The sequence below is a fragment of the Ooceraea biroi genome, chromosome 3, assembly GCF_003672135.1.
Source record: "Ooceraea biroi isolate clonal line C1 chromosome 3, Obir_v5.4, whole genome shotgun sequence".
NCBI classification, from domain to species: domain Eukaryota; kingdom Metazoa; phylum Arthropoda; class Insecta; order Hymenoptera; family Formicidae; genus Ooceraea; species Ooceraea biroi.
In genome coordinates this window covers 3,138,682-3,161,145 of record NC_039508.1, presented here as the reverse complement: position 1 = coordinate 3,161,145, position 22,464 = coordinate 3,138,682, and the positions used below count along the sequence as shown (strand labels likewise).

Below are 22,464 nucleotides of genomic sequence, written 5' to 3'. Positions count from 1 at the left end.
TCTTTCTGCCTCTCTTTCCCTTCATCGACTTTCCGCGTGTGATGCTTTAAATCGCGATGTTTAGTGTTCTAGGATTTTATGGTTCATTTTCCAGGTTTACCCCCAGCGTTTTCACAGCTGCGTTTCCGCGTAAGATTAACTCATATATCTCACAATATTCGAAAATCTTTTTATGACCTCTCTACCTTTCTTTCCACCACGTTTCCACCTTTTACATGCTCGTTTATAATAATTTTATTCTTGCATATTAGTATATCCTTTCTAGAGCCGCAAAGAAAAGAATAAAACTCGGTTCTTTTATACTACAATCGTCGAACCTAATGTTGTAACAATAATTTGTATAATTTTGGGGATATTAGGTCCGCCAATAAAAAAAAAACCGAAAAAATTTACGTCTGTTAAGTTAGCACCCCCACCACACAAAATCGAAATACTAAATATACAGGAACTAAGTGCTCTTTATGTGCTACTTATGCTCTATTCACGATTTTTGTACTCAAGCGGTTTAGCGAGAAATCGCAATTAAAAATGGGGGTGCTGACTTAACGTAAGTTAGCACCCCCACTCATTGAAAATGCATACCAAACCAAAAACTTGATACGCCAGAATTATGTGCTTTTTATGTGCTTTTAAGAGCATTAAACAAAATTATCCTATTTGAAATAGTTTAGGAGATGCATGTCAAAAACGATCGATACATACATCACTGATACAAGAGTAAAGTGCCCGTTAAAATAGAGATAGCGAAATGATTCTGGACTCAAAATGTGGCTCGATTTATGTGCTTTCGGAATATGCACCATGGGATTTTTGTGCTCATCCCTCTCAATCGACCAACCGTCCCGAACGTTAGTCCCGAGCGTGGGACTGGAACTCGTTTCGCGTGGAATGTTGTGGAAATCATACATTGTTTTTTTGTTGTCTTATATATATAATATATGTATATAAAGCATGAGCACAAAAATCTCATGGTGCATATTCCGAAAGCACATAAATCGAGCAACATTTTGAGACCAGAAACGTTTCGCTATCTGTATTTTAACGGGCACTTTACTCTTGTAAGCATGATGGTGCTAACGTTAAGTCAGCACCCCCATTTTTAATTGCGATTTCTCGCTAAACCGCTTGAGCACAAAAATCGTGAATAGAGCACATAATTAGCACATAAAGAGCACTTAGTTCCTGTATATTTAGTATTTCGATTTTGTGTGGTGGGGGTGCTAACTTAACAGACATAAAAAATTTTCACATTTTGAGGTTCTCAGATCGCGGAACAATGGCCAATCCAGATAATTGCAGGCTCCGGCTAATGCATAATTCCGACGCTTTCGCTTGCGCTATTGTAAGTCGCGGTGGCCCTCATTTTCATTTAGCAGACATCGCACACCGCGCCACGCAGCCGAGGGACAAGCCCATTGTATCGCAATGCGAACGTATGTGCTCACGTCGGCGTCCAGCATGCACATTTCCATTGAAGTATATCGCTTTACCGTAAGGTAAACGCGTAAGAGCGTAACATACACGACGTCTTACGTAAAGCATGTGACACTTAAATATCCATACGTGCCTGTTCCTCTTCGCCAAGTCATAATCGTATTCACGCAAAGTTTCGCCGTCACCCAACGCAGAGTGGAGTCTCAGATTAGAGGGATATCCCTTAACTCGATTCGTAGGGCTGTCGAAGTTACGGGACGCGTTCAGAGTCGTTAATGTCAGATTAGAATATCCATATTCGCGAAAGATGGATGACAGACGTGCCGCCATATGTTCCCGTGCAAATGGAAGGACACCCTTGAACGAGCGGATCGTGAATATCCTTTCCACCGGTCAATTACGTAAACGACGCGTGAAAATGAATTTCCGGGGTTCGCGAAGGGACTCCATATCGTGAACGATATCGGCGATTCAATAACGCGATTGTCATCGTTCACCGTCGTACGACTGTCAGATCGGTAGCATCAGCGCTGGACCACGCTTCTCTCGAAACGATCATCCGGCCATAGCGTTCTCGCGACTTTAATATTCGTGCATCACGCTCGTATCGTTTATTACTGCTACGTTACACGGCAAGAGGCAGAACGTTCGTTTCTCTCGCACTGTGCCGGCACAATGGCAATAGCGAAACGGGAAAGAGAGATGAATATCTCGGGAGATCAATATCTCGTATAGAGGCTGGATTAATAAGATCATTTTTTTATAAGCGAGCAGCAAGATTGCATTGTGCCATTATGGGTCGTTACGGACGCGATCATCGTGCAAGGGTCGATACGTTAATACTTTCTTATGAAAAGAGTACTGATACTTTCTCATATTCCCTCATGTTCTATCGTTCGTACGTGCTTAACGTAAAATGTAAAGGTAGGTATTCAAAGAATTTTCTTTTTGTGTCTGCATACGCGCTTATCCAGATATATAGATATAACGCTGGCAATTTCCAGAGGATCATAATACGTTTCGCGTGATCGTCTCGCTTCATTTTACTTATAGATAATCACGATCGCATTATACGATGTTACGTATCAGGTATCCCACTGCTTAAGCCATAACCGTTGGTTCCGTCATAAATGTCTCGCAACAGCTGCACGAGTCGTAATGCTTGTATAAAACGCGACGTTTACGATCGAACTTTTCATAATAATACAACGGCCAACTGATTACATATGATAAATTTTTAATATTCTTTTACTCTAATTTATAGCGGATTAACGTGAGACAGTTAGCAATGATCAACGTCGAGCACGCGGGCGTTCCACAAAAATTTTTCATTGCACGGATTCTCTCTCTCTCTTTTTTTCCATTTTTCTGGAATATGTAACTTCCCACGCGCAAGCTCAATCACACACTCTCCCCTTTCCCCGCTGCACGTTGATATTCGCACTGATGACGCGTACGTAACGAAGGCACGATTTTCCAGCGAAACGGACAATCTCCCGTCCATCGATCAATCGAGGCGCGGGATAAGCCGATGCGATGCACGTTGAAGCGAACCGCGCGCGGTACGCCGCAAATCTATTATTTTACATTGAGTGACAAGTTGCCTCAGAAATTATCACGGGTAATAACGTGATTCGCAGGCAGTCGAAACCGTGACGATCGCGCACACGTGCACGAATCGATCACTGCGAGGAAGAGCAAGTACGTTGCCGCACGTACCATCACCTGCAGTCGCATCTAATTGACGCGGTGTTAAATTAGGGACTGATCGGATCTCCTTTACGCAATTATCGGAAACACGCTGATGAAAATTTTACCGCAATTCGAGATGAAGGACGCGAAGGATGTGGAAATTCATCATCCGATACTTTTTAATGCGATTGCCAATAACTTTCTTTTTCTCTCCTTATATGATATATATGGAAGAAATTGTACATATACAGGGTGGCCCATTTTAATTTATACAGTCGATTTTTTAAAAAACTAAAAGAGATACGAAAAAATGTTTCAGACAGACATGTCACGATTTCGAGGGGGACATAAGATGATACCATTGGTTTGACCTTGAATAGTCGTTTGAAGGTCACGCGAAGATCACCTTCAATTTCTTAAATTGAAACCCCAACTTTTTATTGCAGATTCTTATTCTCCATCGAAAAGTAAATAACTTTTGTCTGAAACATTTTTCCGAAAAATGTCATCTTATGTCCTTAAAATGTCCTCAAAACTCATCTTGAAGATCATTTTAAGGACATAAGATAACATTTTTCGGAAAAATGTTTCAGACAAAAGTTGCATGTTTTCTCGCGTAGAATCCGAATCCGTAATAAAAAAAATACCATGTCTCATTAAAAAAAATTTCAGACCGGAAGTTAGAATTCTGAAATTCTTTTTTAATGAGACATGGTATTTTTTTATTACGGATTCGGATTCTACGCGAGAAAACATGCAACTTTTGTCTGAAACATTTTTCCGAAAAATGTCATCTTATGTCCTTAAAATGATCTTCAAGATGAGTTTTGAGGACATTTTAAGGACATAAGATGACATTTTTCGGAAAAATGTTTCAGACAAAAGTTACTTACTTTTCGATGGAGAATAAGAATCTGCAATAAAAAGTTGGGGTTTCAGTTTAAGAAATTGAAGGTGATCTTCGCGACCTTCAAACGACTATTCAAGGTCAAACCAATGGTATCATCTTATGTCCCCCTCGAAATCGTGACATGTCTGTCTGAAACATTTTTTCGTATCTCTTTTAGTTTTTTAAAAAATCGACTGTATAAATTAAAATGGGCCACCCTGTATATGTATGTATGTACGTACAGTTCCTTTCGTGACCGCGAAGATCATCGTTTGTACTAACATTATCGAAAAACAGTTTCTTAAGTAAAGCGGAAGTGTGTGCAACCACCCTTTCCGACTTGCACCGGACCACAAATAATCCGAACCATTAAGTGCGCTAGCGCGGCGCTTTGCTGGATAACGACTTTTTATTACCACTTTTAGTGCAGCAGCCGTTACGTCCGCAAAGAAACGCGCGGCAACTTGATTTACGACAATGCACGTGCTCGATACACTCATTTCCTTTTAGATTCCGCAAGAACTGATACGGCTTTGTTTTCGACACGTCGTGCATATATAGCCGGTTTGCAGCAAACTACAGCACTTAAAAAGAACAGACATTTCTATAACACAAACCTTCAAGTGTCGCTGAAATTTTTATTTCTATATGCAAGTGTAAAGAACAATAATTGAGACAAGCATTTAATGGCATCTGATATGTTTAATTAATTGGTCGATTATTACATTTTTTTTATTGTTAGAATATAGAAATTTTATCGAAATTATTATACATAAGAATTACAAAAATACAAGTCTCTTAAAAGTTTTATAAAGCATACTTCAATTTGCGATTAAAAAAATTAGGACAATCAATCGTTTAAACAGAAAAACGACACACATGACGACAATAGTTATCCAACTATGTGTAAGACATAATAACGCAATATATAAAATACATATTTTTTCTTTTTCCGAGAAGTTCTGAGTTGATGATATCATTATTTTTTATATTGCTTAGAGTTCTCTGCTATTGAAAATACCGTAAACTCAGAACTGAAAAAGTTCTCGAGTTTAAAATTTTTTTCTTCTCAGAGGAGTTCTGAGTTGATGATATCATTATTTTTTATATTGCCTAGAGTTCTCTGCTATTGAAAATACCGTAAACTCAGAACTGAAAAAGTTCTCGAGTTTAAACTTTTTTTCTTCTCAGAGGAGTTTTGAGTTGATGATATAATTATTTTTTATATTGCCTAGAGTTCTCTGCTATTGAAAATACCGTAAACTCAGAAATGAAAAAGTTTTAGCACTTAGAAATTTTAGCCTTCAGTGACCTTGAATGAATTTGACCCGTAGATCAATGTGCGCATTTTCAAACGCTCTACTAGATGGTACGTAAAAAAATATATCATACCATTTAAAAAAACGAAGTTGACCTTCATATGACCTCTACGCGTCCACCTAATAAAAAACTATTTAGAACAAATTATCTGTCCCTCGAAACCATGCAAGTTTGGTCTGACACATTTTGTTCTATCACCAATAACAGCCGAGATATTCAGGTGGCCTGTTTTAAGTGCCTCACCCTGTATATTCATACATACATATATCCTTTCTTATTGCGGTTGCAGAAAGAATTGCATTATATGTAGCAGTGTCTCTTTAAAGGAATTAATTAATTGCATCTTACGGTGCGTGAAACCGCGAGTGGGGGAAGTACACCGAATAAGACGTTTTTCAAGTAGAATTTTATAACGACGACCCACTTTCATCCACTGGCTTGACCAGTAAAATGAAATGATATAAAATGCCTTAGGCAGATATTACAATGCTCAAAGTACACTCGGCAAAGCTGTGGAACTGGGAGGGCGGAAAGAGAATTCTGGAGCGGAAGACGGAGCGGGAGAAAGCGGGCGGTCGAAAATAAAGACAACAAGAAGACGAAGGAGAGACGCATGACGGGATATATTTTACAAAGACGCCCCGGCGAGGGTCCGCGGGAGTAACCCTCTTCTCAGCGTCATTTCTCATTACACGGAGCATCCAGTCTCGTTACCTCGATCGTCATAAATATTTTCCGGGCCGACGTGACGCCGCAATCGACGCCGCCGACCTTTTTCGGGGTCAGCAAGATGTTATCAATTGAGATTTCAAAATGCGATCGCGATTGATTCCAACGTAATCTCGTGAGTTCTCTCTCTCCCTCAACCTCTCTCTTTCTCTCCCTCTTCCTCTGTCCCATCGGCAAATTGGAGAAGTAAATTGATCGATAAGGACGCCGCCGTATCTCGCATCGTGATAACTACCGTGCAATGGTGCAACGCCGATCATGATAATGTCGCACTATCGGCGCGGCATTGTGCATTTCGCGCCGCATTGTACCGCAAACGCGACGAGGCGGTAGGTTCTTTCGCATCATGATGTTTAATCTCGCGTCAGGGTACTCGTGTTGCTTGTGTGTCGCGTTGAAGGGCGAGCCCAGCGGGAACTTCGCCAGGAAATTGCACAGGCGGTGCTCCAGAATGAACCTTCTCTCCCATAAACTGCGCTTTTCTCGGTCGCAGGCCTGGAAGCTCGGGATGCATGGTGGCGATTACGCGTGGATCTTGCCAGATGATACCATCACCTTATCGGGAATGAAGGGCGATTGGTGGCACGCCGGAGTCGGGGAATGCTCTCACTCTCAGCTGTCGCAGACTATGGACGGTTTAATCATCGTCAAGAGCCATGCCCAACTCGTGGGAGACGAGGTCAGCGTGTCAGGATTGGTAAGTTGCTCTTCTCTACATAACTACTTAGCGTGTAAATTAAATTGCTGAAAGCTCATAAACGCGGTTTATTAAATAAAGAGCCGTAATCATGACGTCTACATTGAATATTAATATATTACATATATAATATATAAATTAATTATTAATTAATTATTAATTTGATATTATTAATTTGAACAATGCATATGCGGATCTTTCGAGGTCCTCCCAGGTCAGTTTCTTTGATCGATTCCTCTCTATACATAACTTTTAATCAATCTAAAGTGTATTTTGCCTCAACGAAAGTTAACATTTCGCAGCATCTTGAGCGTTTACGCCGTGGAACGTGTCCACGTGAAGCGCACTTGATAAAAAAGAGAACAGCGAGTCGCACTATTATTGCTAACGACAGCGATAATTGCGAAACTCTGTGTTTCATAAACGGAAGCGAAGATGCGGAAGCTCGGTCGCAGACCAGTTGCAATAATAATGTCGCGCGGCTGCTGTCTCAACCTGGCGCGTAATACAAGCGAAGTTCCGCGAGCGGAAATTGGAGCACGCAGCGAAGAAAGCAGAGGGTCTTGCGCGCAAACTCACCTTCCATTCTGTTCCATTAGAAGACTTGTACAGTAAACGTGAAAGCAGAGAGAGAAAGAGAGATAGAGGCACGGGGAAGGACCGACAGGGGTAAAAAGCACGTGCACCTACCTTTCACGCGTTTAGACCCTCTCTGTAGCCGGGTAATCAGTCTAATGACGACGAGCCGACATAATCGACACTCGCGTCAAAGTCACCGTCGATTCTGAGCACTCTCGAAAATAACAAGTCGCAAAAATAGAACAGCACCTCTGATGCGGGGGCGTCGCGTGTGGATTGTACAGGTCGCGCATTTCACGTCAAACCGACGTCTTGGCCGAACACGTTTCCAATACGGATCTGTCCGGAGCATGTCGTGGGACAGGCTCTCCCACTCGCGATATCGTCATGAATAATTTCACGCTGCTGTATATCCGTGTAGCTTCTATGTAGGTTCCACCGAGTGATAAAAATAGTAATGTTTGATGCTGCAATTCTTATGACAGCAGTAATAACCGTAAAAGAGATAAAAGGCGAGAGGGAGAGAGAAAGAAACAGCGCCCGCCTTCACGGATGAACATTTTTAATAGGACAAAAAATCTAAACTATGCGCTATTATTTATATGAGCAATTTAATTAATAATTTTTACACGTGCAAAACGGCACATTTGTAATGTGTATCTTCGAAAGTAATCACGCAACTCTTTGGACTACGGTACACGGCCGTCTAGAGAATAAATGCGGATACACGTTCCGAAAGTTAAGCCGCTGGAAGAGTATTTCAAGTATGCTAAGTGAAGAGAAAGAGCCGACGTCACTATTCTCCCCTTCATTGCACAATTCACAAAATTCCGATCCGCATGAACATAAAATTATAAATGCAAGTGTACATTGCGTGGTACTTTCGCTCGATATTACGGAGATGGTGTACTTTGAGTATTTTCCGGCAATGTTAACGCAGCAGGCATTAAAAGTTCAAGGATGCTTATTAGGAATGCTAATCTAGAATAAACTGTGGGTTGTAATCGTTTAATCGGACTTGCAACGACAGTTGACAGCGGCAAGAAATGAGAGTTTGTTATCCTTACACATTATTACGTAAATTTATTCCGATGAATATCGGGCGTCCTCGTTGAGAATCGGCTTACGACGCGCTTTAATGTCCGAAATCAAGATAATATTATTAAAACTTAAAAGCCTTTTCCCTTTGCGTTATTTGCAATATTGTAGGCTTCGCAATGGACGAAATGTTAAATTAACGAGCAGTAAAAGCTTTTTTCTTTACGCGCTCGTCATACATATTTTCCTTTCTCTCTTTCTCATGGCCGAACGGAAAAAAACATGCATCGTTAGTGCGAACGACGAATTAAATTAACGTTTGCCCGCCCGTCAATTCAAGCTTCTGCTTCTCCGCTTCAATTTTTTTTTAATTATACAGCAGAATTCGCGAACGTTTCACGAAACGCCCGACTCGTGTCCGTTTTATGTGTCATCCTCGTTCATTTCGCAGACGAACGCGGAATTCATCTCGGAACTGACTAATAGAAGCATCACACACTCGAAATTTGCGGAGCAAACGTACGATGCCGTGTGGGCCATGGCCCTCGCCCTCGCCAGAACCGAGGTCCTCCTGAATCGACAGAACGAGAGCATGGCGCAGTACACGCACACGAGGAAGGATCTCACCTACCATCTGCTGGAGCAACTCAAGCTGCAGCATTTTATCGGAGTTTCGGTGAGTCGAGACACACAGGACAAATAAAGCACCGGAAGCGGCTGTTTTACGTACGTCCGAAAAATTTGAGGAAAAAGTACAGTATTGGCCCGCACGCGAATCCGTATACGTATATACTCGTATACAGAATATCCCGCAGCTACGTGCACCCTTTCCGTCTACGGATTCTCTTTGAGACCAGCTCGGATTTCTCCGCTAACGGAAGCGCGTCGAGGCACTCGGGAAATTTTTAAAGTTTAAATAATATCGAGAACGAAGCCTCGACAAATGGAGCAAAAGGTGTTTGCGATGAATTTAAGCGTGGAGAGGCATGAATAATTACAGATCTTGATCGTTATCGTTTTCTCAAGGTAAGGAATTCTTAAAGAAGGGCGTTCTTCGATTCGCGCGGAATCGATACGGTCCTGTCATTAATTTACATCGGCGAACGATGAATTCGTAAATCGACGTAATTGAGTTTGCGTTTCGCTAATGAAACTCTAATCTCCTTTTATATTTTATGACACGGTGAAACCGCGTTGCCCCTGAATTGCATGGGGATACTTTCATACGCATGTTCCCCAATTATGTTTGCAGGGCCCGGTTTCCTTCAAGGATGCAGACCGCGTCGGCATCACGGCGTTTTACCAGATGATGCACGGTAAGTTTTTAGATAAAGGCATTGAGATGAAATTACGAGATAGACAATGGAACCACTTCGTATACTGTGATATTTCTCCAAAGCGGGCAAGAGGGTTTCCAAAGCTGGCAGGAGAGTACTTAACGAATCAATCGACATAAACAATCGATTTAAAGGATCAGTGAGCCATTGATTTAGCAAAGTTTGACACGATAAACGCCATTTGTTGAAACGAGACTCCACTTAGACCAGTCACTGCCGTTATTTCATCAACCGCCCTTCGGACTTTACGTCTCGATCGTTTGGTCCCAGAGTCAACAGCGGCGTTAAACGCACAATGGGCAAGGGTTTACGCCACGGAACACACGATGAAACGATACAACTGGGATGAAAGCACTGACAATGGCTCGGTTCTAACGATGCGGCATATCGCCATGTCCTCTCGTCGGGAATAACTGGATGCGCAGACACGCGTATAATCCGATTTACGAGTTTTCTATTATGACGTGTTGTGCACTCGGCGCACCACGCTAATGCGTTTTGTTTACGAGCATTTTCGCGACGAGCCGCGGAATCGCAGGAATCTATCAGGATCTCGTGGATCGCGACATCGCGCGCGGCGTCGCGTCGCGCCGTTCATCCCTTGCACGGGAAACGTACAATAATTCTCCTTTTCGGGATCGTTTTGCATGTTATGCGAAACGAAATATATGCGATATCGAAATGAAATTATTCCCTTGCTTTGATATGGAGAGCTCGAAAGATCAATTCTGTCGTCATCGATATTTCGCAAATTGGCCCAATCTGATCCGATACAATATCCCATGCATTTAAATGAACGTCAACGACATTATAGTTTGAACTGCACATCAGTTCATGTAGAAGTCAATTATCACAACTTAAGCAAAGAACACCGAAAATCATGCATTACTATCGTCGTCTCATTGCAAAATGCGATAAATATTTTTAATGTATAAAATATGAAAATCATCTGTAAGCAAACGTGTCAAGATTGCAACAAGATATAGGAATGACGTACAATAATGTCACCAAAAAATGCGGAATCGCGTTTCTGGTTTTATAATAATAGCTATTACTGTCGCGCCTTTTTTGCCAACGGGCGCGGACAACGTTTGTCGTGCTTAAAAATAATCGTAGACCGAGAGGCGCATGCAACGCCGCTTGCATTAAATTAAAAAGTAGGCTCCCTTTTATCGTTAACGCTACGTTAACGCCGTTGTCACTCCGTTCGGCAGTGCAACGTGAATTAATCTAGAGAAACATTCACAAAGAAAGTCGCACGTTGTGCAATATACGCTGATGTGTTCTGGCCATGATTACCTTTCCTGGTCATTTCCTCTCTCTCCGTTATTCGCGAACGTAGACCACAATCGCGTACATGTCCAGAACTGGAGATTGAATTTATTAGCATTGTTACATTATTGTTTAATTGCACGTACAGCTGTGTATGAAGTCTCTCATTTCAGTGTAACACTGTTCTTTTTCGACGTAAGCGGTATACGCACAAATAGGATTACCCGCATTTACCATAGAAAGGGAGCGCAAAGGGAACCAGATGTAAATATATACCACGGTGTATCCGACCCACGTTTTCATCTTTGTGTGCCATCGTAGAGATAGCTATTTTTATTCGGTTGTCCCTTGTCAATTCTCCATATAACTTGTCGCATTGTATATCGGTCTGTGTTCAAGATATTATTGATCCAACTGCATCCTCTATATCTATATCAACACGCGAATGTCTTCGTATTGAAACGTTAGTTTGTGCAACGATAGATTTAGCGAGGCTTGTTCATTGCGAATTATTCGCAGTTAATGGAGAAAACTCGTTATTGCGCAATGTCGCTAACAAATCGTTACGTGAAAATTACCCGCGAAATTTCCAACCGTCCGCGTCCGGAGCTTTTCAGAGAGATCGTGTAGACTTTGCAAACTGCTAACTCGACTGTGCAACTGCTAACTTCACGAAACTGGCATTGATTCGCAAAACTGAGCATCTCTTGTGCTCGCATTTGCAATCAGACCAGTTCCTTGGTCGCATGGCGTTACCGTTTTTAAATGTCTACTTTGGCATTTTTAAAACCAGATCGAGATTATCTGTTTTCCCAGTGCGTATGCTCGGTGCACTTAATGCACCGTCGTAATCATTTAAACTGTGTAATCATCCGAATTATAATTATTTGTTATACGTACGACTCTGAGTGTCCTGATCGCAGTTTGGTATCTCCTAATGTCATAACGCGTGAAATCGAATGTCGCCTGCAAACTAGCTTAACACGAAATCGATGTGTATCGATCACTTACAATGTGTCGCCTCGAGTTAGATCAAACACAGCTTGATTAAGCAGAGTACGTGTGTTCAATTGACATTGTCAGGTACAAACAATATTCGCTACTGCTATCAAAAAGCGGCGGAAACTATCTAAAAGAATATCAGGATAAGACTTATCCTACGTTGATATAATATATCCTACGTTGATATAATATATCCTACGTTGATATAATATAAACCTGAGAGACTACATAAACTTTCATAAATCGTTTTTAGAAAAATGATTGTCGTGATTCTAGGACGAGTGCATTGGCGGTATGATAATCGAATGCATTATGCACTTCTAGCCTGAAAATCGACTCACCTTTAGCCTCAATATTTCATTGCAATCAATCATGATCACGCAAAATGCAACTAGGTCCGTTATAGATTTCCAATATGTGGCATATTAAGTCTCTTAATATATTCAATCATTTACTTCATGAGACTTCGGTAACGCGCAGAACACTTTCCTGCTATTTTTTTCTTTTTAATACAATGCCATGAAAACGTGGAAAAAATTTCTTGCAGAATTTACTTCGCGAGATAAATTGACCGCAATATTTGACCACAGAATTTATGGCACGTCGACGCTTTGTTTGCTTTACGACAATAGCGCGTTTGCCTTCTATCTCCCGTTACGTTTATACGTTTGTACGCGTACATAAATTAAATGACAAAATTGATAGGAAAACTTCCCGCAGACGTACGGTAAATTCGTGTCGCGAAATTAACGTGAATAAATATCAGCTGGACGATAAGGAAATTGAAGGCTAGCGAAATATATGTAGGCGCGGAAACGGTCCTCCCGACGCGTGAAATCCGCTTATGCTGAAATCATTGCTCGGCGATCTTAAATTCGCATGCATTAAGGCACGACCGTGGCGTTTCGATAACGGGACAAAAATAAAAGCGACGAGCTGCATATTCAGGTGGTTTTTTGCAGCGTCACGAGTCAATGACTTCATTTTTCCATCGCGCGAGTGGAACTCTCGGTGAAAGCTCTGCTCCACAGAAATCGAGAAAGAGAGAGAACGAGCTCCGAGAACGTGGACCGGGTTAATGTATCCCGAAAATAAAGAATCGCTTAAATCCCTCGGCGGCGCCGAAGTTTAATGCTCGTAAAGATTTGCGGAGGTTGCCGTTGTGGGAACACGAGGCGGAGCAAACACCAGGTCGACCGACGTCGGCGGTTTATATATCTGCCGGATATGGCATCCGTTTCCGTCTGAGATATAAACCGTGAAACGAGCTTGTCCTCGTGAATCTCATGGTGACGCGGCTGACAATGCCTCGGCGTTCTATCGACTCGGCATTCGGCAAAAAGTCAATGAATTATTAATGGGTGGACACACTCTCGCAACGGAAATCGACGGAAAGAAGAGCGCGAACCCGCGTGTGAACGAAGGGGCGGCCGAGGCCGAGATGTATTTTCAACGAGATGTTGTTCAGCTGAACTAATATTTTCGCAGAGTTTTCTTTATCGTGAAACTCGTGATATTAAATTCGGTTCCGGGGTGAGGCGGATATGCGCGTGTTTATCGGATTATTGCCGGCGATAATAGCAAATCCGTGTGCAGGCGGTACAAGCGAGACAGAAGAAGCAATTATTTATTGATTTCAAACGAACACTAAAGCGATTCCCCATTAAAGAATCGGCGTTTCCCGCCTGTGGGAGTACTGTCGCTGTTGCGGTAATTAAAGCGTTTATAATTACAGCGTATCAACCATTTGACGTCGCTCATTGTGGCCGAATAATGGAAAATACCGGGGTCGCAAAACCAAGATAAACGCCGTCGTAATTGCTTTCGCGTTACTCTCATGGGGGAACGTCCGCGTGCACTCACCCGAAATTTTCAAATTTATTCTGTGCAAGAGACCGCGCTGCCGAAATCCCGCTGCAATAGATTAATTCAGCGGAATTAACCCATCCAGTTGCCATAGAGGTATCTGCCTCTGAGTTATCGAAGAAACCAAAGATTCGTACCCCGTCACGTATCCGTATTACCTTCCATCAGTTCCAGCCGGGAATCACGTCATTAAAATGCAACGGCTAAGCGCATCAGCGTATGCCGCAGACAGTATGCGTTTACGGTTCCGGGCCACGTGTGCGCGCTCGCACCGAAATAAATTTGAATAAATCCCGAAAGTCCGAAATATAGGGCCGAGTCGTGCCCGAAAATCTTCGCCGTGGAACGGGATTCGCGGCACGGCGCGCGATAGTGATGGAGATTCGCGTGTCCGCAGAATCCGGATGGACCAGGTCGCCGTTGAGTTTTCCACGGTGCATCCCACGGGTCGCTTCGAAAGCGGACAAACGACGACAATCGATACAAACGCGGATGGCGTTTGCAATTGTTTCGCGTTAGGGGTTTCCGGCGCCTTGTGCGATTGCACGCGATCCATCCCGGATTCTATCCGCATCGGCGAGATTCGAGATCCGCGATGCCGCCAACGGCGAACAATGGGTCAAGAGTCCTTCGAGGCAACAGCTCACCGGCAACACAATGCCGACGCATAATTCGAGTGGCCCGCGGAATCTTACCGTGGCCCCTCTGGTATGCTTACGATTCCGGCAATAGAATTCTCCGCAGAATTAAGCCTCCCCGCGGATGCATAACGCTTAATGTTCGCTCGCACCTTAGCAATGCGCAGTGAATAACGAGCGAAGGCATTACGCGATATTTCTTCGTGTATGTGGCATTACATCGCGTTGCCCCGTTCTCGCGTACCCCCAATTCATTCGAGATTGAACTTGAGACTTGCTGCTTTCCGAGTTTACTTCTTCACCTTTCCTTTAGTTGACCAAAAAACGACGCCGAAGAGCGAACAATCTCTTAAAAGCGCAAATAGGAAACGCAAACGTCTCCCACCGGCTTCCTCTTTCTTCGTGTTACGTCATGTACGAGTCACAGATATTTTTTAACAATGACTCTTATGCATTTACAATATTATCTGTTTTATTATAATACGTTATACAACATATTAAACATACTGATATTATACGACTGCGTTTTTGCGGCGAAAATATAAAGAAGCATTAATTAGATTATTAAGAGGAGCGACTAGGTACCGAATTTTGTTACCTATGAAAAGATTCTGCAGCAAAGTTATTATTTATTAATAAATATTAGCATTTGTCTCTTGACATTAGTAGGCTTAACAGAGAGAAACTAGAACATAGGTAATCCGAAGTACTTTGTTTAAACTAAAGATTCTCTCGGTACGTCTCGCCGTAGGATTTAATCCATCCCTTTTTTCAGCAGCAGCAGTATCAATAGAAAGAGATCGTTCATATGTTTTTCAAGACGCAAGGAGTTTTTATTTCCACCGATCCCGTAATCCTATAATGCCTTCGGAATCCGCACGCGATTCCTTACGCTGGAAAACCTCTCGAAACTCACCGAAATGATTTTTCCCTCCATGTATCGCCATGAAAATCATTAGTCACATGTCAGACGGAACAAAAACAATCGTGGGAAGTATCCTCTCTCCATTAGGAGAGTTTTTAGGCGGTTCGCCGGGATAGAGGGGCGCTGGAAACTTACGGGTTCCATCGGTGAAAGTGAGGATGCTCTCTCTCCTACTTGCATCTTCTCACCTCTCACCCTGTGGGAGAGCTGAGCCCGGTCTCTCGCCATTTTCACGCCGTTCTGATAACACGATATCCACGCGGTCTGCAGTATATCACGCGCTCATCGCTCAGCTCGTTAACCCTGCTCGCAGCCCCGCGAAGAAGCGCTTACTTTTTCAGGAAAGCGCGTCGACGACGGCATCGATTTTAGATAAAGTCAACGAACTGGCACGAATTTCCGGCGCCAATAGCGGCCACAGAGGGGAACTCCGGATCACAAAGGGCACCGCGCACCCTGCTCTTTGTACAAATTAAGTAGCGACTGCTGGATCGACCACCGCGCAGCATCACCTGCGATCTGTCTCCAGTTTCTGTTTCTCCTCTCCTGTTTTTTCCTACTACCTCGCATTCGTTATCAACTGTCGAGCTGCTGCTGTAATCTATCAACTTCCACGACAAATAGTCGCGCTGTGCCGAGGCTTTTCGAAGAATATGTCGGGCCACCGAAAAAAAGGTATAGAAAGGAGTAACCAACCGTCCCGTAGGATGAATCAAATCTATTCCGTACCTTTACTTGAGGATAATAATGGACGAAGGGAGCCCATCGAGGGCGATGGAGTGAGCTGGCTGGATGGTGATTCTTTGCTACAGTGGCCAACGAGAGTTACGAGAAATACTGAATACGGTGACGCGATAGAAAAGATCGCTATGCGCAATGGATCGTCACGAATATCGATTCCATCTTTGAGAGAAAGAGGAAAAGAAGGTGACAGAAATTGTTTGCACACCACGTGGAAACGGAGATTGTAGTACGCGGATTGAATCTAATTTTATTTATGACAACGAGATAATGGAATTGTCTGATTATTTTCCGAGTGAAGGTGGAACGAGTAGATTTGTCGCTTACTTCGGGAACTTCCGTATCCAGGCAATTACGCTCACGTCACTAGCATCCGTTGTGCAACGTTCGTTATTTTATTTCGTGTCATTTTCCGCGGTTCCCTCATTGATCACCATCACGGCCACCGGGCCACGTCCCTTTACTCATTTACTTTATCACATCGTCAAATCATCCAGAAAGGATCTGATTGGAGTGCACGAGCGGTGCACCCCATCGATTCATCTACCGCGTCGCACAGCAACCGGAAGTGCATTCTGCAAAGTCTGAATTTCGCACTCAATTTGCAGGCGGAATTAAGCTCGTGCGAGAACAGTCGCGCGAGCGCGCGTGTTGTCACATCGTTATCATGAAATATTACGGCGGGCGCGCGCCGCAGAAATTGCGTCGCGATGCTGGTATATGACGAACATAAAAAAAGAAGAAAAAAAAACTAGAAAAAATAGAGCCGCGCAGGTATATAAAACCATGGACGACAGATCCTTTTATCCAGCGTTTACGTTCAAAACGGGTCGGCAGATACGGCCCGGAGCATCGGTCGACGATTTATTACATGTGCGAGATCAGCGGGCGCTAATTCTTCCCCTGCCATCAAATAATAATTACCGTCCCGCTCGCTAGTGCCCGCGCGATCAACGAGCGAACTCACGCGAACGATGCAGCGAGAAAAGCGGACAAATTGCTGGATGCGGGACGCCGTAAAGCCCGTTCCACGCGCTCCGAAATCCGAAATCGAGCGAATTGGAAGGGCGAATCTACGCTATTAATTCCTCTATTACTTTTCGATACAACATGGAGGACTTAATCTGAAAAATCATTCCCGTGCTATGCAATAAATAAAATTTCAAGGAGAACTCTATCGCGAGTTCGAGCGCCAATTACGCGCATCGTAGAACGGAATTTGTATGCCTCGAGGAAAATGTACAGGAAGGAAATTCACGTAAATGTAGTAAGTACACGAGCAAACAAAAAGACAGCATAGATAGCATAAATAGCGAGCGTACGCTCGTTTCTAGCAGAAAGAAGCATAACGATATGACTATTCCTCGTTGCTTCTCGAATTAGTTTGATGCAACGCAACTAGCTTCTCCCGTTCTTGATACCGTAAAGGAAAACAGTCAACGAATGTACCGAGTGCTGCAGAATGATTCGAAAACACTCTATATAATGAGAATAACAACGCATTGGTAAAAGCACTCGGCTGGCGCATTTGTTACGCGATATAAGTAGTTTGCTGAAACCGTTAAATTTATGTAACAGGTTTACATTCTGAGGACAAGCCTCGTCTGATTGTATTAGATTTTTATTTTGAACCCAGCGAAATTCTTCTTGATTTCTACATTTTCACAATGTGCTGGAATAATTAAATACTAAATGGCTTAGAACATACGTTTCTTTTGTTTAATATTTGAGCTTTATGAACATAGGTATTGCACATGTAAAAAAATCTTGAAAACGATGTCTTGAAGCGTGTAATACAAATGCTTCAATAATACTACACAGCTTTTTATAACAAATAATAATTTCTTAATCATTTATGAGTTTTATGATTAATATATTAAATATTTAATTATTGATTAAAGAATGTGTCCGTCGAAAGAATGAAATAAGTCATTGTTCTTCTATTTCATTGAATTTCAAAAAGATTACAGATTGCTGTCACTTCAGAGTCGAGCACGAGAGAAGTCTGCTTAAACATTCATGACAAGTATACCTATATTTCCATGACTAAAAACTTCCTCTAGGAAGCGGTTACTTTCCAATTTAATTTAGATTTAACTTGAACAGTCTCTTTATTTACGCGTAGTTCACAACAATGTTGCATCAAATTAGCATTAATTACTGTGATATTATAATAGCAACTATATAATTGCATACTGCACAGTTATAACTTATAGAATACATTATATACATAAACCAATTGACATATAAAGACAACACATGAAATAAAGTTCAAGGCTTTACTTGTTAAAAGGAGTTAAAAATTTAATTTGAGAGGGAGCTTTTTTTAATAATGCACTTATTCGTTGTAATCCTCGTATTACGCTTTTCCAAAAGACGGCCGCTTTCAGAAGCGATTACATTAATCGAATAGTATTTAATCCGTTATACGAATAGGATTTTTTTATTGAAATTTCGGTCGCAGGTGCGGCGGTAGCAATACTAACAAAGATACCGTGCTGCTGCAATCTTCCTTTTGCCAGCCTCGCAAATACCCGAGCTTATCGACTCCGACCGATAAATTGGCGAACGAATACGAGAGAAAAAGGGGCGGGTAATGGATTTCCTAAGGATACCGAACGATGAAGAGGAAGAAATTGAAGCCTCGATTTGATTAACGTCGCTCTTTCGACACCTCTATGCACACCGTAATATCATTCTCAATAAGAAGATAATCATCGTCATTTGGCGAGAGTCACGTCTGTTTTGCTAGAATTAAAATTGAAGGATAGAATAATATTTAAAAATTCGATCAAACATAATCGCAAATTGTTTGACGCTGTTGACCTTTTATTCACACACATCTATATACTCAAGAAATCTTTTCATATGCGTTTACGTCGCAGGTTCCGGATATTCGGGAGGTAATTAATTTCTGCTTTGTGAAACAAAATTGCTCAATAAAGAGAAGAGAGCAACCGACGCGCAAATAGTCAGAAACGACAAAAGAAAGGAAATTACACTTTCCTAACATGAATAAATTTCGCTTTAAACGCTTCAACTTTTTCCCGTTATTTATTTTTTGATGCAAGGAGACAATTTTATCCATGGAGGAGAAAGAGGAAGCCGAAATGAAGTAGAGAAAAATTTAATTTAGAGTAAAAATTAATAATTTTCAGTTTCCAATCAAACTTATCTTACTGTTCCATTATACAATATGATAATTTTCCGTTTCTGAAATAATTACGATCTTCGTGCTCCGAAAAGCGTAATTAATATCCCAATTGATGTTAATTAACTTTAAAATGTAAAAAATATCTGAAAAGTACATGAAACATGCAGTTAATTAATCCTAAGCGTCGATTATTAATTTCTGGGTTAAGCTGCAATGAAAATTTTACAGATATAATCTTTGGAGCCAATCACTCCAATAGCGGCGAGAGCTAAAAGTTGATAGGTTTTGCCTTTGCCACGTGACACGCTTCGGATGGTTGATCGCAAAGTTTTTCGATTACAGGACAGGACGATATTAAGAGAATAGCTATCTATACTCCCGAAGATGGGAAACTGATAATGAACTGTCCAGGATGTGAGGCTACAAGATGGCCCGGAGGGCAAGTGCCAGCAGCTCGCAGAGTCTTCCGGTAAGTATTATTAGTATTATCGCTCCCGATTGAACAGTTCAATTATAATTATTAGATAAACGAAACTCTGGATTTCAATATACGTGATAAAAAGTTAATATAATTTTAATACCTAAATAATCGGAAGAAGGAGATCGAGAGATTTGTACGAAGCATTGAAGTAATAATGGGATATAATGCGGAAGTGACATTCCCTACAAAACGTATTTTCATTGCGTTTAATCTTGCCATTAAGTTAGACGTGATTGATATTTTCTCGCGCTCGGCTTAGTTAATGAAGTAATCAGCGCTATATAAATGGATGGTGCGGCGTATCTGAAATCATCGCCAAATATTTAATCGGTTCGACGCATAGGGCAACATTTTGGCGGTGTAATTACAATTTGTATCGAGTTAGTGTAATGTACCGTACAGCAGTAGCAGCAACAATTATAACACCGCGTTCAAATCAATTTAACACGCAGCTTGATAATATGTCGATCGATAATTCGTCATGTTATTGCACGCAGATTACGAATGGTGACAGTGGCACCTGCTGCGTTCCTCGCTATTACGTGCATCGCCAGCGTCGGCGTTACCCTAGCCCTTGCTTTTCTGGCCTTCAATCTTCACTTTCGGAAGCACAAGTAAGCTCGACATTTGATGCAAGCAACGTACGTAGCTGCTATATAATCGATAAAATACGTACAAGATATTACATCATTATATATTCTTTAATGTAAATATATTTCGTGGATATTTATCGTTCTACTCTTTCTGGAAAAAAATGAATACGATTATGTTATTTTAGTTGTAAGTGTAAAGTAGTATAAAATTATGCGAAAAGAGTGAGAAAAAGAGAGGGGAATGGGAGACAGAAAGCAACAGTAGATGAAGATAACTCACACGCGTGGGAACAAACTTGCTAGCCACAAATCTGTATGCAAGTCGTCATGATAGATCACTCAAGTCCATTATTCCTGGATATTGGCAGAAGCATAAAACTTTCAAGCCCGAGGCTGAATAATATGGCAGCCGTTGGTTGCGGCCTGGTCTACGGCGCTGTTATACTTTTGGGACTGGACGACGCCACGCTGCCCGACAGCGACGGTTATTATCCTACGGTGTGCAAGGTGAATATTAATAATCGATATTATTATTTGCGCTAATTTCGCTACATAATGTTTCCTACTATCTCTAATATCCAATATGCAAAATGTGATGCAAAGTTGGACGGATTGAGCCTTATTATTAAGTCGGTGTACAGGATCTTATGTTGAAAACACATTTTTCTAGTTGGACTTCAAAAATCTTTTTAAGAGAAATTATTAGAATTGATGACTTAAAATGCCTAATTCTTTAATACGTGATTTAATTTAATGTAACACATAATGATAATGATGCAGTTGTATAACACATTGGCCGAATAATAACGTAATGCAAACATATGATTATTACTAGAAAGTATAGAATAGAAAACATATGATTATTATTAGAAATATAATAATTACAATATTTCTCTCGGCAATTAAAACTGTTTTGTTCAATACTGCGCACGAACACACACGAAACGTGTATTTTTACTTAAAAATAAAAAGACTAAAAATCCACTGAGCGAAAGACAAGAATTAATGCAAGCGTCGCACGTCTACAGGCAAGAGTATACCTGTTATCAGCCGGCTTCTCTTTGGCTTTTGGCTCGATGTTCACAAAGACGTATCGGGTACACAGGATCTTCACCAGAAGCCGCAGTGGGGTCGTCAAGAACAAGGTTGGCCATGAGAACAATAATTTTCCACGTACATACATGATCAAATGTGAAACCAATATTTATATCTAAAATAGGAGGAGGAAGACAAAAGACAGAGAGAGAAAACTTTCAAAATATCGACTGCTAGCCACATAAATCGCACTTATCGTTTTGTACTTTTCAGCTGCTGCAAGATACCCAGCTGATATTTTTAATCTGCATGCTTTTGGTGATCGACGTCGTTGTGGTGACCCTGTGGGTAATCCTGGACCCGATGCAACGTCACCTGCAAAATCTGACTTTGGAGATCAGTCCGCAGGACCGAGGGGTCGTCTATCAGCCCCAGGTAATCGGCGCAAAGAGGAGAACACTCATTCTCGCCCCGTATCGAGCGAAGCCACAGCGGGCAGCGGTGGCTAAATGTCACGGTTACGCCGCGGTAATTACCATTAACGAGTCATAGCCAATTAACTCGTGTCTTTATTTGCCGTTACAGGTGGAGGTGTGCCGTTCGCAGCACACGAACGGCTGGTTAGGCGCTCTCTACGTTTACAAAGGTTTATTACTCGTAGTCGGAGTCTACATGGCCTGGGAAACGAGGTGAGCACCTGGATAAAGACGTTTCGAAGTCCGTGGACTCTCTAAAGCAGGCCGGCTCCCCGGATAATAGAGATAATCCGCTGCATATTTTATGCCGCTTCGAGAGCAAACCAGACATTAATTTCTCGCTTACATATACATGTATAACTGTAATCCCCGCGGGAGGCTTCGCGGTAATAATCTCGTCTTCCTTATCGCCTCCTCCCAAAATCTCGAGATCGGCTTCCGATAGATAAAATCATCTGCTGTATTTCCACATGCGCATCCTGCGGAGAGAGTTAAGTCAGCCACCCTCTGGCGCGCGGCTTGAAATCGTATCGGTGCCACGCTAATCAACGCACGGAGGTAATACA

The 22,464-nt window shown here is 41.9% G+C and overlaps 1 protein-coding gene across 1 annotated transcript in view; it reads left to right on the top strand.

Annotated features, from left to right (window-relative positions):
* Positions 1 to 22,464, top strand: part of LOC105281380 — a 65,043-nt gene that overhangs the window by 35,713 nt on the left and 6,866 nt on the right. Inside the window, exons 6-14 of the mRNA XM_011342579.3 lie at positions 6,558 to 6,761; positions 8,830 to 9,054; positions 9,631 to 9,694; positions 19,656 to 19,782; positions 20,292 to 20,408; positions 20,756 to 20,894; positions 21,416 to 21,532; positions 21,696 to 21,857; positions 22,008 to 22,111. Of these exons, the coding sequence (XP_011340881.1) occupies positions 6,558 to 6,761; positions 8,830 to 9,054; positions 9,631 to 9,694; positions 19,656 to 19,782; positions 20,292 to 20,408; positions 20,756 to 20,894; positions 21,416 to 21,532; positions 21,696 to 21,857; positions 22,008 to 22,111 (1,259 nt within the window). The remainder of the gene's footprint in view (positions 1 to 6,557; positions 6,762 to 8,829; positions 9,055 to 9,630; positions 9,695 to 19,655; positions 19,783 to 20,291; positions 20,409 to 20,755; positions 20,895 to 21,415; positions 21,533 to 21,695; positions 21,858 to 22,007; positions 22,112 to 22,464) is intronic.